A 17,926-nucleotide genomic window follows, 5' to 3' on the forward strand; every position below is an offset into this window, starting at 1 on the left:
GCCTGTCCTCGGCCACGATGTATTTTGGGGCCTTTTTGAGGAATTCAAGTTTAGTCTTTGACGAAGTCTTAGCAACCAAGCACTTGAGAGATGAGCCAGGGCGGAGTCCGTTGATGGCTGCGTGCATGGAGACCATAGGGTCAAGGTGTCGAACTTTGAGCTCTTCTTTCTTAAAGCGATCGATGTAAGACCGCAGGCTTTCACCCGACTCCTGTTTGAACGACATTAGAGAGACCACACTCTTCTGGCATCATCTACTACTAATGAAGTAGGCGAGGAACAAGGGTGTAAATTGCTTCCACGAGCTGATTGATCAAGGAGGAAGGCTAGAGAACCAGCGGCGAGCGACCCCCCTAAAGGTAGCCTGTATGGTCTGGCACGTCAAGGCGTTGGAGTAGCCGTATAGTATCATGAGCGCCCTGAAACCCTCCAGGTGGTCATCGGGGTAAGTACTTCCGTCGTACATCTCTAGTGTGGGAGCCTTAAAGTATGGGGGGAGAGGCTCTAAGATGATTTCCAGGGTGAATGCGTCCATGCGGCCGGTGGAGTTGTCGTGACTAGTTAAGGCATCGGCTCAGCTCTCCTTAACCTGGCAGAGCTTGTCCTTTACGTCCCCAATCTCGTCTCTAAATTTAGCGAACCATAGGTTAACACGAGCATGGGACCCGCTCCTGTCTTCGCGGACCCGGTGGGTGTCAGCTCGGACTCCTAAATATTCCGAGATAGGGTCGCACGCTCCTCTACAGGCGCGACGGTCATTCAAAATGCCCCTTAGATTTGATACGGGAGTCGGGGTGAGGTGGCATCGGCTCTTTCTTTGGGAGTGAACTTTAGGGCGGTCGAGGTGCCCGCCATCGTCCTGGGGGGCCTCCTTACAGCGGCGGTGGTGCTGCTTCGAAGATTGATGACTGTCCTCGGATTGAGCGGGCATGCTCTCCCTTTGGCTAGGAAGACAGATATTCCTTCGAGATGAGTCCCAGAGGCGGTTATCGCCCGATTTTAACGATTTAGCCAGCAGATTTTCGTGGCCGAGAGCTGGTGGCTCAATGTTCTCATGTCGGCCCTCATCTTCTGACACCCCAACGGTGCAGTCGCCTTGAGAGGGACCTCCTACTCGTGGGAAAACTTCCTCCATTCGTTGGGTGAGGTAGTCCAAACGATCGATGACGACTTGAAATTGCTCATAGGTGACTAGGTTCTAACTGTTCCTGGCTCTCCTCACCATGACTTTTGAGCTTATGGGGGGTTTGGATTTTGAGTATTATTACTTTTTATCCTAAAGTGGGTATCGTCTTAGCAACGGGTTCCCACAGACGGCGCCAATTGTTGCTGTGCGGATTGGCCGAGGGCAACGAGGTAAATTCACTCTTCAGGTTCCGAGTGTTAGCCGAGGACCTTGGGACCTCGGAAGAGATTGATCGAAGCTGAGGCGAAGTGTTCCTTCCGAGGACTGCTGGTCAAGAAGAGGTGTTCCTTCCGAGGACTACGGTAGCCAAGGACTGCAAGTCGAGGCAAAGTCCCAGGTGGCCAAAGATACTGCAAGACAAGAAGTGTCAAAGGCCTCAGGATGAATACCCAAGGCAGAGGCTCCGATGCTCAAGTTAGTACAAAGTGTAGAGTAAGGAAGTGTGTAGGAGAGCCCTTGAAAAGAGTCCTTGGATGCACTAGATCTCCCTGAATCAACTAGGTAGAGAATGCAGGTGCAGGAAGTAAACAATTGAGTGATGTTAGAGTTTCTCTGTTCTAACCCCTTTTAAAGGGTAGTTACTTCTTATTTATAGGGATAGGTGAAGATGAACATCCCAGATGAAAACCATACGAGGTCAAACTACATGCCCACGAATACGCCAAACAGCTATGTGATTGACTCCATACCGAGGCAACAGAGCTCCCTAATTGTTGCTGACGCTAGCAGGGCCTCCCAGCTAGTGCGCTAGGCCAAATTGACCTACATCAATGCTTATAAATTTATTTCTCAACTCATTGACGCGGAATAAATCCAATCCCGCAACCAGCACTTTGGGAAAAAAAGCGGTTAAAGGTGAAAATTTATAGAAAAAAAAAAACTCAATCAGAACTGCCCACATATATTTACTTGATTTATGAACTTTAACTTTGCCTTTCTGATCCCCACACCTCCCATGTTCATTGGAAGAGAAGCCTCAAGTAACAATTAAAGAAACAAAATGAAAATGTGGAGCAGCTGGAGCTCATCCACCAGCACCAATGCGAGCAAAGTAGCTCTCTCTGGCTCGTCCCAAGCTTCCCACGGTGGCGTCTGCCCAACAACATTGACTGAGGTCGTGACCGTGTCTACGTCACCTTACTTTTTGACAATTGGCCTCCGCATTATCAAATCGTGTTCACTTTGACATGTATCATTCTTAATTGCTTTTTGCTCCTCAGACATCAGCTTTAAAATCCCTCTCTCTTTGTCTCTCTCTCATAACTGAATGCTCAGTTACCTCTTGCCCTTCACAACATGATAGATTCTAAACAGAAGATGAGGGTTATGTCGACGTTTTCGTGTTCTCTAGCTGTTGCCGTCGTTTGGAGCTGCATTTTCTTCTCTTGCCTGGTCGATAGATCCCAAGCTCAAGCTACTGATCCAATTGAAGGTACCTCTCTCTCTCTCTCTCTTTCTCTCTCTCTCTCTCTGTTAATATCTCTCTATCTCCTTCTCTGTCTTCATCAATATATGCGTATAATTGGTAATTAATTTGAATGTTTGATAGACCATATATAAAAACATCGTTAATCATCAGATGATGCTACTGTCTGCCAGAAAGCATGTCCAGATCTAACAGTAGATAAGTCGTTGGCAGATCCGATTGACCATAACCTTGAGATTCTACAATCTCAATTAGTGACTGCGATTCAAAACGCCGAATCTGCGTTCTATTATACCTGCGAATTAAACTCCAGTTCTCAGCGCTCTATTTCGCCGCAGAGCTGGATCTATCAGCCTCAGTATTCAGTAACCTGAATTTATATATCAAAATCAAATTCATTTCTATCGTAGTGACTTCTCGGTGGTCATATAATCACTCTGTGTCTCCGTCAAGTTTACGTTTCTCAATCGCTTTTGCCGGCTGCCGTTGTTGAAAAACTCAGCTAGGGATTCCGGCCGGCTGGGCTGCCGGCCACACCCTCCAACTCCAATGGTCCAATCTATCTTTCCTCAGCTGTCTCCTATTGTCAAAATCTATCCGACTACCACGTTAATGTTTTCCCTGTCCTTATCGATCGGATGTCAAACTATCGAAAGTCCAACAAATCTCTCTGGAGCAACGTCATCGCCGACCATCCGGGAACCCTGTTCCCATCTCCCAGACGTTCCCAAAAATTCCAACAAATCTCTCTGGAGCAAAGTCAAAAGATTTTTCTGGGTCTGACCACATACCGCCAACCGAATAAGATGGTTATAATTAACGGTGAAGATTGAAGGGCCAGCAACCTATGTCATGTCAGTAGTGGGACCCTTTATATCAATGCATTAAGACCATGTACAGAGATATGCATGTGGTCCTCCTGCATGTTTATTATATCGTATATTTCTCTTTAAAAATTAAAATAATGTAGTTATGAAGTATTTTATATTATTTTGCATCGTCCCTATCATATTCTTATCCATAATTCCATATATGTTTATTGAGACATGACGTGTCATGTTTGACCGATCTGTATAAAATATCTTACAAGTTACTTAAGAAAATAATCTGCAAAAATATTAAAGATATATTTTTTTATAAAGTTTATTTTTATTTGAGTCAAATTACAGAATGTAAAACTTTATATTTTATATTATTTTGTATGTATTTACGTTAGGGCAAATATCCCCTCTACGTCAAAATGGGAAACTTGCTAAATTCAGGGTCCGTGTGCGGTTTATACAGGTTGGCTCTAGAATGAAGTCTGAATCCTCTTGATGATTAGCTGTAGAAATGGCAGTTGGTCGGGTCCGGTGGTAAATCCATGCTAATCGGATCTCTTCAAGCAAGGTTCCACTCAGTCTTCATCAGGTTTAGGGTTGGGCTTGGATTGGATTGGCCGATGTCGAATCTGAGTTGTTGGCATAGTGACACTTAGGGTGTAAGTTCATCATGTTTCATTAAGGTCCAAATGAGTTCGGGTTGAAATGGCTTTAAGTTAGCTTAGGTTGAACCAAAAACACAAACAAATAATTCTAACACATTTAGGGTGTAAGTTCGGCCGGGTTAGATTTACCCTAACCATTGATGATTGGGTTGAACTAGGTTTGGGTTAAGATTGGTCTAATTTCTTCATTTTTTGTTAAAAATGTTCTTACTACTCAAACTTAAAATTAGTGGATTAAGGTTGACTGACATTTATATATGGGTTTGAGTATGATAGTGGAAATATTTGTAACGAATCAACCGGTATTATAATAGTGGTAGTTGGGGTGAGTATTCGTTATGATTAAAAATCAAATAAATCATAACTCTTAAAACCAAAATTAAAAATTAAAAATCGAACCAAAGCCAAATTATATGTAAACCAAAATAATCTAAATTGAAATTTTTGGTTTAGCTTTCAATTATTTTGGTTAAAACTGTATTTCAATAATATATAATATATTATAACCTATAATATATGTTATGAGAACCAAATTTCATTAAAGTCGGTTTGGGTCGGTTTGGGTCGGTTTCGACTCTACTTAATGGTGACTTAGTTGTTGTATAACCTAATTTAAAGTGTAAGTAGGATAGAGATAACTTAGTTAACTAGGAATTAAGTATGTTGTAACTACTAACTAGGAACTAACTACTAAATCGGTTTGGTTTGGATCGGTTTCGGTTTTCACACATGAAAGTGCTAAAGAAAACCAGGTTGACTTGGATCGGGTCAGTCAGGGTTGGTCGGTTTGGTCGAATTGGGTCTTGAACAGCCCTAATTTACACCACCTAACCAAACCCACTGGCATCTCTAGACAGAATACTAACAATTGGGGCAAAGTGCTAAGAATTTGAAAGATCATGGTGCTTAGTTTTATACAAATGAAAGTTTGGAAGGTTAAGTATCATTATTCCCAAATAGAAGGTGGCAGTTTGTAATTTATCCAAAAGAAAAGTTATTTATCATTGATTTTTTTAAGTAACTTATCATTGAATCTTGAAATCTTTGGTGGCTCTTTGAAATTATTTTACAAGTAAACTCCAAAAACACCAAAACTATGGGATTGTGCCTTAGTTATGAAAAGTTTCAAACATGCCTCTACATTTTTACATGTTAAGTGGCATTAACAGCGAGAGGAAAACAACCACATTAGTGCATTACCCCATTAGTTTGGTTTTATTTCTATATTTTCATTGAAATAAGCCTCTGGTATTGAAGTTCAGGTCCATAGCCATAGGACCATAGATGTCATACTAAAGCTGTAAAAGTCATATATGATAAGCAAAAAATCTCATACACCTCTACCCTAGGAAAACTCAAATGAGGTAAAAAAAAAAAAAAAAAAAAAAAAAAAAAAAAAAAAAAAACCTTAAAAATGTCACGTGATATCCACATGACCATTTTTTCTATCAATATTTTTTACTGAATTTACCAACAGAGGATGTTATTTGATACACATAAAAGTTTGGGTAGCTGTTTTGTGAATACGAAACATGTTTTTCCTTGGATATTTATGTGACGGATTTGATGTATGAAACAGTAACGGCCATAAATTCTATCTTTCGAAGATGGAATATCCGACCCGCTAATTCATGGAACACGACTGGAGACCCGTGTAGTGGTGCTGCCATCATCGAGTCAACCAACATCGACGACTCCAGTTACAACCCGGGGCTCAAGTGCAGCTGTTCTTACGATAATGGAGCCACTTGTCACATTACACATCTGTAGGTTTCTCTTTCCATCTCTCATGCTGTAAAAACTGGACACGAAATTGGTGATCAGCTCATCTCATCTTTATTTTGGTTAGATCGGGTCACCCAACCCGGTTTTCAAAACATTGGTCTGACCTCAACTGCTCAACATCCTTATTCTACCTTAATTCACGAATCAATGTTGAAATTATTTTACCAAAATGACTGAAATTAGGGGATGCAAAGTTGGGTCGAATAAGTTCGGGTTGAGGTTAACCCTATCCCAAATCCAACCCGAGTTATTGAAACTCCAATCCGACTTTTTTGGGTTGGGCTTGGGTTGACATGAATTAATATTTCATAGGGAAAATTCCTGATTGGTATCATGTATTTTGGGCATAATGCTACTTTGGTTCTCGAATTTTGAAATGTGACAATTCAGTATCCAAACTTTCAAAATGTGCCAATTTGTACCTATCATTAACCAGCCCATTAACTAGCTGTTAAGTGGCATTTAAAAAGACATTAGTGTCGTCTAATTTTCTTTAGGGAGAATGACAATTCAGCCTAGGGTAAGAATTCATAGGCATAAAACAGTTGGGGTATGTGCCAGCTTGGAATTGATGCCAATTCATGGGTGGGCATTGATGCATAGGGTATGGGTAATTGACCTTTCTAAATGTTGTAGATCTACAGTGAAAATCAGAATTCTACAATTGGCCTATCCGTTCTTCTCCATTTTCTTTATCAAACTATCCAAACATTGATAAAAAATAAATAGTCCCAAATCCTTTCCTCTTCTGTTCAAGAAAGTTGGGATCACCAAAATGCCCACTGAGACATGACCCCAACTTTTTCGAATAGAAGAGGCAATGACTTGGAATTGTTTATTTTTTGTCAATGTTTAGATGATTGATAAAGAAAATTAGATAATATTCAAAGGGCATTTATACATTTCCAAATGCCATTTAACAATTGGTTAATGAAAAATACTGAATTGACACATTTTGAAAATCTAGCTATTAAATTATTTGTTGGTTTGAGCCGTTGAGCGGGGGTTCATTTAAATTTTGATAAAAGTTCTAACTTTTTTTTTCTGAAAATGATAAAAGTTCAACTCATCTGCCGAAGTTGCATCCCTTCATATCTTATAATATTTATAGTTTTTTACATACAAATTTGAATTTTGAAGACATGCTGAATTCGAATTGGGTCGGATTGACAATCCATAGTTAAAATTAGGTTCATATCTTTCAAATCCTAACCTAAACTTCAATTGGACCCAACCGAACCTGATGTTTTCAGATTGAATCAACCCCAGTTGCACCCTAATCGAAATCATAGAATTTTCTCAGTAGGACATGTAATGTAAGGAGAGGGTAAGGTTTGAGACCAGATCAATTCTAAACACAAGCTTCACGGGTTTGGACCATTGAAAAATTCCGTATTCAAACACCAGCTCTGGCTTTTGATGATGTGAATCTGCAGTAAATTTGATTGAATCAATCGTTCAGTTCCTTTAAGACCTGACCCAGGTCCAACTCGTCTGACAAATCTGTTCCAAATTCGAGACCCAGGTCCAACCCTACCTGGCCAACCATCGTAATTATTTATTCTCATGAATTTTGTTTGCGTTGCCAGGAAAATACTTGAGATGAATTTGCAAGGAACAATTCCAGAAGAGCTTGACAATTTGAAATATCTCGTTTTTCTGTAAGACTTTTCAACGTCTATCCTGTCAATCTATTTTTTATTTTCAGCTTTTTAATTATACTGATTGCTGATTAGCTTGAATTGGGGATTTTCTTATTACACATGCGAAAACAGTTCTGAACCCGGACTGACAAAATTTCCTTTATGGCTTGTTCGAAAAGACTGGCTAGTGGCTAGTATATATTCGGGTCATGGTTCGACTAGGTCAAGGCCTGCTATTGGTATTGGGCTAGCCATGAAACGACCGACATGGGAGCAACCCAACTTGAATTCCACCTAGCAAGTAATAGACAACTGGGCATCTTAATTGATTGATATGCCCAGGCCCATCGGTCCATAAACAATAACCCATTCATAGGTACTTTTTATTGACTAACTAATGTTGCGTTTGGATAAGCTTCAAGGTTTGTCCTTTAAAACTCAAAAAGGACAAAGTCCCAGTTCTAAGTTTTCTGCTTTGGGTCTTCAAAGTGATTTGGCTTCAATATTATGTTTCTACAAGCATCTTTTTATCAAACGCATAATACACTTTTGACCCATCTTTATTTTCCTGAGCCCAAAACTCAAAACAAAAATTTATCCAAACGGAGCATAAATTATTTATAGAAACCAAAACATAAACGCTTGTCCCCTAATATAATGTTTTCTTTTCTATAATTTTTAATTATTTTGATTAAATGGCATATTAGAAAACAGGATAACATGTTTATGAAAAACACAGATATGGGAACGTGCCAACCAAGCTTCTATCCCTGTATATTGTATAACACGGATGAATAGTCAAAGATATCCTTATTTTGACAATACAACCAATATTTGTCTCACCAATTTATCAATCTGGCTCAATTAATACAGGCCAACAAGCCCATATACCTGATTCTCAAAGCTTTACCGAGCTTTAAAGGCAGAGCTAGGCCTTAGTACTAAATCAGCAAGAAAAAGTAGGCCCCATTTAACGTGCTTTTTCATGTGGTCTATCGGTTATTTACAAGTTTAACACATTTACTCATTAAAAGTCGTTGCACTGAAAAAATGCAAAAAGCCTAAATCAGGCGGTTTTTTTGGAAGTTCTAAATAGAGTTTTACTTTTTTTTTTCTATTCGTCTTTACATAGAAATACATGCCTTAACCAAACAGATTTCAGGCTGCTAAGATCTTAATGCAAATGCTCAATACATGTTTTAACTGTCAGAACTAATAGAATATCTTCCAAAAAATACTTGTCAAATGACCCGTAATAAACAGATTCTATTGCAGCTTTGAATCCTTGCCTGGTCTCATGAAATAGATCCATGTCTGCTTCATTTATGTACATGGGCCAGATTACGGGTCAGATCCTACAAAGGAGATTGCATGCATGGATTGGGTTCCTGTTCATTTATTTTAAAATGTGGATCTTTGTAAGGATCTGTACCCACTGACTTCGGATATGGAACAGAGTTAGACTATAGGTAAACCTGCTGTACTTCATTATCTAATCCTATTATAAGGTCCATCTATGACCTATCAAATGTTGCAAAAAATCAGCAATACTGGATAAATTGGTTGCATGATTTTTAGGGTGTCTCTCGAGTCTCCTAAATTGCTTCGCACCTAGAAAATGTGTAAATATGATGGTAATAATAACGATAGTAGTAATAAATAGTAATAATATGCGTCCAAATTTTATTATAGATTTTTATGTCCATTTATAAAAATAATTCTTATTTATCACATTTATCTTTTAACATAAAAAATATATATAATATTAGATATGTGCTCAAATGATTTTTTACAAAATTTATATTTTTTGTAATATTTATCTTTCTTTTAATTTTTATTATTTAATTATGACATCGAAGGTTGACACATTTGACCCAAAAGGTTGAATTGTTGACTCGCAATCAAATTGGAAAACAACAAAAACAATTTTTATTTATCACACTTATTTTTCTTTAATATGATTAATGTAAAATATTAAAGATATGCCAAAAAGTTTTTACAATTTTTTATTTTATTTTTATATTCAGTTCTATTTTGAAAATGGTATTACTTAACAATTTCATATTGTGACTCATTTTACCTAAATGGTTGAATTGCTTACCTGCATCTAAGACTACATGGAAGAACAATTTTATTTTTGGGTCAGCTTTTAAAAAACATAGATTTCATTTTATTTGAAGTATTGGATATAGATCTAATTAATATAATTAATTAGTGAGAGAAAATACATGAAATGTAGGATTTAATTAGAGAAAATATGAGCTAATACCTTTAATATAAGATTTAGTAAGAGGAAATTGAATGAAGTAAAAAGTAGTAGTTCAAATTAATTTTCTTTCTCTCACAATTAGAGAGACACCAAATTCAAGAATAAAGGTGTTTTAGTCAAGAAGAAAAGTTCTACAATCTCATTTGTACTTTTAATAGTAGTACAAATATAGACATGGATAATTTATATTTCCACCTCCAATCATTCAATCTTGTTGCTATTTTTTTTGTTAGATAATATCTTAGCATGAAAAAATATCTGGTTTTAGTTCAAGCCTATAACGAAATTCTTCTATCAGTTCATATTAGATAGATGTTCTGCTGAATCTTCTTTTTTAATGGCAGTGATAAGATTTGTTTATTGATGGTTTATACAAGTCATATTTAATGATGCACAATTAGAAAAAAAAATTGTCAGTCCACTTAATTACTGCTAATAATGAGTATTGCTATTTACTATTCTTGCAGGAAGTTGGATCAGAATTACTTAACAGGTCCCATACCTGCATTTATTGGAAATTTATCTTCATTGGATGTTCTGTAAGTCAAATTCTTTCATGAGAAAACATAATAAGTTCAAGATTAATTCAATTGAAATTTAAGGGTTATAAGCCAATATATATGATATTGTTTTTGAAAACAAAAACAACTTCAATGTCGATAAAACTAACATGTTTTCCTGATGTGGAAAATTGTTGTTTTGAAAAAAAATCATACATATTGGCAAACACCCCTTAAATGCATAAGATCAAGGAAATTGAGCTTATCCCATATTATACTTTCCACTTTTTATATTAAGAACCTTTTAATTTCAACAATATATTCCTTGTAGTAGATTTTATTTCTAATCATTCTATAAAAGACTACATCATATCATTCTACTCTATTTATCACATTTTTAACCATTTATAGTTTTTCTATTAGTACTATTTAAGTTCTTCATGAGAAAAGTACATGGAGAGCCTTATAATTTTTAGATTAAACCATAAAAGAAAGGAATTTTAGGATTTGAAGAAACTAGATGGAAAAAGTAAAAATGTTATATATAAAATTAATTATCCATGAATCATGAGGATAATCAATTACTAAACAAATAAATTAATAAGATGGTGTTGATACACTATTTATGTAAAAGGGGGAAAATGCTAGGAGAAAGATACAATTGAATTGGATGGGCAAAATTGTCCTCAGAAATCAGGATGCAACTAATTAAGTTATATGTGGGTCATTAGATATACGATTCTTTTTTGGTCTTCTTAAGGTAGTATTATAAGCCAACTTCCAAACCCTGAATCAATGCCACAACAAGGGGTAGAAAGCCTATTTTGCATAGGTTAAAGACATCTTAAATTGGTTGTTCTCGTTCATGGAATTTCTTATAACCAACTTGGTCCAGTTTTGAATTGAGCCGATGTTGCATGGAGAAGGGCACAATAATCAGAATCTGGCACGCATATAAGATTTTTCAGCAAGAGAAAGAAAAACGAGGACTCAACACCTCTGTGTAAAAGTATATATAAAACTATTAAAATAATTCATATTTCCTTTTTACTTTTCTGGTAATACAAGGAAAAATAATTACACAAACTGGGGATAGCTCATGCCATGGTCCATATTTCTTTTGAAATTTAAGTTTATATATAGGCTCGTAACTGCATCCGATACATATATATATATACACTCCCATCATTTAAGAGAATCCATCAACACTGCTTAGAATAGAGCAGAGATAACATAGTTGAGACTTGAAAAGGTAAACAACCAAACCATAGCAAGAAAAATTAAATAAGAAACCGGATTTTTACGGTAAATCAGCAAAGAGAACCATATCCCTGCAAACAACAGACAATGCATGGTCTACATCTCTCCTCTATCCAAGTTACAAAATAAACAATTAAGCCCACATATAGCAGTTAGCTTTTCTGAACAAGTCAGATATAAATATAACTGGAATTGCAAAAGGAGCTCATCATAACTTGAACTTACAGTAACACCCTAGATAAAATTGAAATTACAATAATAGTTATTTGTGATTACTTTCTCAGTTATGCTAGTTTGTTTTTGTAACTTATAGTTTGATCTTGCTAGGTCACTTGCTGTTAATGCATTATCTGGGACTATTCCGGAGGAGCTTGGCAACCTTAAGCTACTGAGAGTATTGTAAGATATCTCCATAATCATTTCCTGATATTAATACTATAGGTATCGATTGAAATTGGTTTCTTAGGAAGGGAGAACATTCTCAATTAAAGCATTAGTGTTTGGAGTTCCAATGGATCTTCATGGGCTTATACATTTTAGTGCCCATTTGGTCACGCTACTTTTGGCGTCGCACGAGACCATGAGTAAAGAAATTTAGAAATAGAGCTGTGCACGCAAGCCGTGCCAGGCATGGCATGAAGGTATGGGCCGTGCCGGGCTTGAGTTTTCAGGCCCATTAGCCGGCATGGCCATTATATTATGTATACATTATATATGTGCAATAATAATTATATAATGTATTAAAGTGTATAAATTTTTATTTTTAATTTTATTATATTAATTTATTTCAATTATATTGTAATTTTTTTGTAATTTCATTTTTACATAAAAAATCATATAAAAATATTATATTATTTCATACTATTTTGTTAATTTATTTTTAAATTTTATTATTTTTTTAATTTTTTTTAAAAATTCATGACATGGCCCACGGTCTGACCTAGCCCAAGGCTCAGCCTGGTTATCTCAAAAGAGACAAGCACGGCCCGGTCTAACCTGCGGACTGACATGACGCAGCCTGCACAAACCATGAGTTGCATATAATTTGGCATGGCCGGATTTACATCTCAAGAGTGCCGTGAATATTTATTTGGGAGGTGATGGGTAGAACCCAACTGACCAACCGCTAAAAGCAGCGAAACCAAGCAGAAAATGAAAATCCCATGGACACATGCAAATTAGTATATGAAAAGTTGGTACATTATATGTTTACATTTCAATCCGATTATGACTAAACGGCATGAGTTTATCTGAATCCCAACTAAATGAATCATACTCGAATTCAAATTTTGGATTAAATTCTATCTGTTTGCAGAATTAGGTTCAGTTCTACTTCTTAATAAGTTCAGCACAACCGAAACCGATGCCAACCCAAATATAATCGCGACATGTAATGCAGACCCATACCCTCAACCCTATATATTCTTTCCTTGCTTCCTTTTAAATCCTACGCCATTCTTTTAATTCTCTGAAAAATCTAGAGCAGAAGTGTCTCATCACACAAAGGAAAAGAACAAGGTTTTTATTGACCACCAGCAAATGTTTTGCGATCATCATATCCAAATTAATCCCCTTTTACACCTTGTTTACCTCATCAGATTTCCCTTTGAACAGCAGAGAAAATCCTTTTAAGTGGCTTACCTCCAACTATGGCTTAGGAAGACAGAGAAGTGAATAGCAACCCTGCTTCAGAATCTCTGACCATTACCAGAGATGTGCCTCAGAGCTTGTTCAAGATTGAAAGCTTCTGCGTATGCCCAAGGTGGTCTCCCCTCCAATGCAGAATGTTTGGGGATAAAAAATGTTCTATGTTACCACGACATGGCAAGGGCATGGCTGGATAAGGTGTCGATAATGAAATTTACAAAAAAAGTTTATTTATCTGATACAATATAGTACTCTTTGTACAAGTATCTGACTATCATAGCTTCTATCAATTGTTTCGCTCATAGGTGAGCTATAAATGGAATGATCCTAATTGCAACAAGTAGAAATTTTAGTTTATTGACAATATGCACGAAACTATGAAAATGAATTCTAGTAATTGTTCGTGTTCATTATTTTATGGTAAGAAGAGCAAATTGATTATAGCACCTTGAGATTTACTTGTTAATCAGATGTTTGTTTTCTGATTTGTTTCCTGCAGATCTTTTGGTTCAAACAATTTCTCTGGACCACTCCCTTCGCGTCTTGGGAATATACCTAAACTTGAGCAAATGTAAGTCCTAACTGCAACAGTATGGTTTTCATTTTTTCAATGAACTGCGTCTAGCTTTTCATATCTCGCTTGAGAAAACTTACAGGCTTGAGGTCCAGATCACATGAATTCGGATTTTCACTAGATTTAATAATGATATTGTGCAATTAAATATAATGACTATAAGATTGGCATAAATGCCTCCATGAAAAGTAACGATGGTGATATTGAGTGGAAATTACTTGTTTGGGCTCAGTCTTGGCTATTTTCATACCTTGTACACTTGACATTAGGACAGTCTAACACTATCTACAAGCATATTATCCATCTTGAAACTTTAATATGCATTGCCCTCTTCAAATCTTCAGACTCAACTTTAATTCAATATGCACCCATAAAAAAATCTACTTTAATTTAATATGCAAATGAAAGGATTAAGTAGAAAAATGAGATAAGGTTGTGCTTTGGTTACTGAATTAGAAATTTGGACTTTTGAAAGGTGGGGGAGAGTACAATTCCAAAAGTTTCTTAATCTTTTCTTTCTTTTGGTTTTGATTTTGTAATTTATCAGACTTCTGAAAAAATTCGATTTTAAGCCTCTAGTTCTGCATTAAGCAATTTGGAATTCCACATGTTGTAGATTCAGTTTCATTTCAACCAAATAAATCAAAAATAAATTAAAAGAAACACAATAGAGAGAAACATTGTAGGGCAGTCCTGATTACATATTTTTCTTGTCCAATTTGACAGTTACATGGCCAGTGCTGGAGTGGGTGGCGAGATTCCTTCAACATTTCAGAACCTAGTAAACATGCTAACTTTGTAAGGCTTTGTGAAGATAACTAGCTCTATCTAGTTTTTAAGATTTGTTTCTTCTAATGTTTAAAAAAAATATCAACCTCATTTTTCTGTAAAAATTATTTTTGGATGTCAGTTGGGCGAATGATAATCCATTTACAGGGAAGATACCTGACTTCATTGGAAACTGGACAAAACTTACAGATTTGTAAGCTAAAATTTTTGTTCATTGAATTATTCATTATTGCAATAGAGTCCTCTATTTATTTACTTTTTATTGTTGTTGTTGTTATCATCATCATCATCATCCCTTCGTAAAGCACTTAATGTTTTATGTAGGAGATTATATGGTAACTCTTTTGAAGGTCCCATACCAAATAGTTTTTCTAATTTGATTTCGTTAACAGATCTGTAAGTTCCTTATTTTTAGTCATTTCAAGATTTGATGTCATCTCATCAATTTTATGTTTCACTAACCATTGCACATTATTATATAGGAGAATAAGTGACCTGTCTAATGTTAGTTCAACACTGGATTTCATTAAAGATATGAAGGATTTAACCAGATTGTAAGTGATTTTCCTAATCCAACTAGTAATGCCGATATGTATAAATGCCCATTTGTATTCATGTTCACTACCTCATTTACTTACATTAACCATTCTTTCATACAGGATTTTGAGTAACAATATGATTTCCGGTACCATTCCATCTAATATTGGGGATTACCAAAAGTTGCAAATATTGTATGTTATACATTTTCAGAAATTCTTATAGATGTATTTTCTCAAATGACAATCTCATTGTAGTTATCATAGTCACACAAAAAGAAGATAATGATAACATGAATGATGAAAGAAATTGGAAAATCTTGTTCTAATTTCCATTTCTTGATGGATCTTTGTAGAGATTTAAGCTTCAACAATTTAACTGGTGAAATTCCAAGCTCTCTATTCAATTTGGGGTCTCTCTCTCATTTGTAAGTAACATATTGTTGTTCCTGACCTACCAATAAAGATCATTATATTTCCCTTCACTTCTGTTTGATCATTGTGATGAACAGGTTTCTTGGGAACAATAGCTTATCTGGTACCATTCCTTCTCAAAAAAGTCGAAGCCTTCTATACATGTATGTCCTAATCACTAGTTTCTATTTAATTGAAGTAATTAACTTTTCGGCTGAAATTAGCACGATCAGATAATCTTTAGATCTAAATATTGTCATTCCTAATGAATACTTTTATAAATCAAAATATTAGGATCACTAGACTGTTATAGTATTCTGGTTAGAAGATCTCCTTATTAGAAACCATTGAATAGTGGAACAGGTTTTCCAGCATGTGCAGCACTATATTTTCAGTTCTCTCTCTCTCAGCTTAAAGTTTATACTAATTATTACTAATATGTTTTGTATACAGAGACTTGTCATACAACGAACTTCATGGAAGCTTTCCTTCGTGGGTTAAACCAGATGTACAAGTGTATGTTTGACAAATGCAAGAATTTCTTTTCAATGTTAGCATTTTTTTGTTTTAACAAACTGCTCAATAGAACTAGTTGCTACTCTATCTTCTTTCTCTGTATGAATAGCATATAACCTCATCTTCTGATATATAAGGTCAAGATATTGTGACCATGTATAGGTGCCAAAAAGTTTTAGCATTAGTTAGATTGTCTAGATACCACTGATGCAATAGTGTAGGACAGGCTTCTTTTTTTCTTCTTTTTTTTTTTTTGAGTTAAAGATTATCATTGTCAAAATAAGGACTTAAGGGGACTGATAGTGATAGTGAACTATTAGGAAACAAATTACAAAAGGGGGACAAAGTAGGGAACAACACATGCTAGATAATTGATCAATAGTGTTGGAATGGAGGGCTATGTAAGGAGAGCCCAGTGCACAAGGCTTCCACCAATGTGGGGTCTGGGGAGGAACAGTTGTATGTAGCATTACCATTGCAAATACACACAGAGGTTATTTCCAAGAATGGAAGGCTATTTATGGAGATAAATATAGGATGCATGTTTATGGTATTAGAACATCAGATTGGCATCAAGAGAATAAATGTATCTTTCTAACCCAATAAATGTGAAAAGAGTGCAAGTTCTAGCAAACATTTATGTTACTATACCATAAATAAATATCGTTTTTCTTTTACAGAGTGCCCTATTATGAGAAATATCCAATAAAAATCTACTTGAATTTGTTAATTAAACTCCTGAAGTTCAATCTATTTGTAAATGAATAACAGGTTTGGGCCAGCCCATTAAGATTCCTGTTTGTAACTTAAAACAGCTTAAAAAGGATACATTTAGAAAGATGGAGACCTTTCTGTGGTAAGTAGATTGTACATCTAGTATACTTGGAGAAGAAGAATAGGGAAGATGATTTATTCTTCTCCAGAGGTGCTTAATCAGTCTTCACGAATCATGCAGCTCCTTTTACTGGTGGGTTATCTAGTGTTACCCTTTGCCTTTGGTGCTTGCCTCTCTTTGTGGCTATTGGAGGTGCCTTGGGAGGTTCCTTTGCTGCAGATAGGAAATTCCCAAACTATTGAGGCTGGTATAGTATTGATGATTCATTCATCTTTTAGATAGCTGGAAACAGGGGATAGGAGATTGTTAGAGACAGAGAGAGAGAAAGAAATTAAATTCATATCTCTAGTAAAAGGAGTTACTGTTTTTTTCTTTCCTTGTCCTTGAAATTTTGTATGTTTGGGAATAAAATTTGTAAGAAAGAACTATATATTCAGACATAGTAAGTGGAATTTGATTAGGCAAGTAAAGTGATCTCTTAGTGAGAGCTTAAATATATTAAGTGTTGATTAGGTGTTTGTTTGGAGAGAGGTATGAGGGCTTGGAGATATATGAATGGTGGGGCATGGGAGCCATCGGTTACATGGCAACTTTGAGAGTCCCTTCTAAACAATGGTTAACACCATGTGGATGAGAGGGAAAACTGCTACTTTGTCATAATTTGAGAACTTTGCTAAAACTCAATGAATGGCTATGAAATTTGAAGCATAATTAAGATACGATTAGAATAATGACTCCTAATAGAGACCATAGCAAGGTGTGATATTTGTAACCAGGGGCAGTACTATCCTTTTACTTCATGTTGCAACTTCCATATAAATAACACCGATAGAGTGGGTGTGAGATATACATTGATTCAGAAAATTTCTTTTCCCTTTCCTATTTTATTCTTCTTGTCTCTTACACTTTAAGATTCTCTTTTAGATCTTAGTTATTTCTAATTGGTACCAGAACAGATAGGGGAATATTTTTTACAGACTGAGCAAACAGGGAGGATGCTGACATTATCATCAGTACAGATGATGTTGGCAACTGTAGAGATGCTAGCCCAGACTTTTAA

The 17,926-nt window shown here is 35.9% G+C and overlaps 1 protein-coding gene across 2 annotated transcripts in view; it reads left to right on the forward strand.

Moving 5' to 3' along the window:
* Window positions 1–2,120: 2,120 nt before the first annotated feature.
* Window positions 2,121–17,926, forward strand: part of LOC148846255 (putative LRR receptor-like serine/threonine-protein kinase At1g56140) — a 35,249-nt gene continuing 19,443 nt past the window's right edge. Inside the window, exons 1-14 of one of the 2 annotated variants that reach the window (XM_088954463.1) lie at window positions 2,121–2,618; window positions 5,678–5,864; window positions 7,473–7,544; window positions 10,263–10,334; window positions 11,883–11,954; window positions 13,702–13,773; window positions 14,503–14,574; window positions 14,687–14,758; window positions 14,890–14,961; window positions 15,048–15,119; window positions 15,225–15,296; window positions 15,458–15,529; window positions 15,614–15,679; window positions 15,969–16,031. In XM_088954463.1, the coding sequence (XP_088810589.1) occupies window positions 2,483–2,618; window positions 5,678–5,864; window positions 7,473–7,544; window positions 10,263–10,334; window positions 11,883–11,954; window positions 13,702–13,773; window positions 14,503–14,574; window positions 14,687–14,758; window positions 14,890–14,961; window positions 15,048–15,119; window positions 15,225–15,296; window positions 15,458–15,529; window positions 15,614–15,679; window positions 15,969–16,031 (1,172 nt within the window). In that variant the 5' untranslated portion in view covers window positions 2,121–2,482. Of the gene's footprint in view, window positions 2,619–5,677; window positions 5,865–7,472; window positions 7,545–10,262; window positions 10,335–11,882; window positions 11,955–12,671; window positions 13,401–13,701; window positions 13,774–14,502; window positions 14,575–14,686; window positions 14,759–14,889; window positions 14,962–15,047; window positions 15,120–15,224; window positions 15,297–15,457; window positions 15,530–15,613; window positions 15,680–15,968; window positions 16,032–17,926 lie in introns of those variants that run through there. The other variant, XM_088954465.1, reaches the window with a different exon arrangement.

The sequence above is a fragment of the Nelumbo lutea genome, chromosome 7 (genome assembly GCF_056320005.1).
Source record: "Nelumbo lutea isolate HS-2025 chromosome 7, American lotus-T2T, whole genome shotgun sequence".
Taxonomy (NCBI): Eukaryota; Viridiplantae; Streptophyta; class Magnoliopsida; order Proteales; family Nelumbonaceae; genus Nelumbo; species Nelumbo lutea.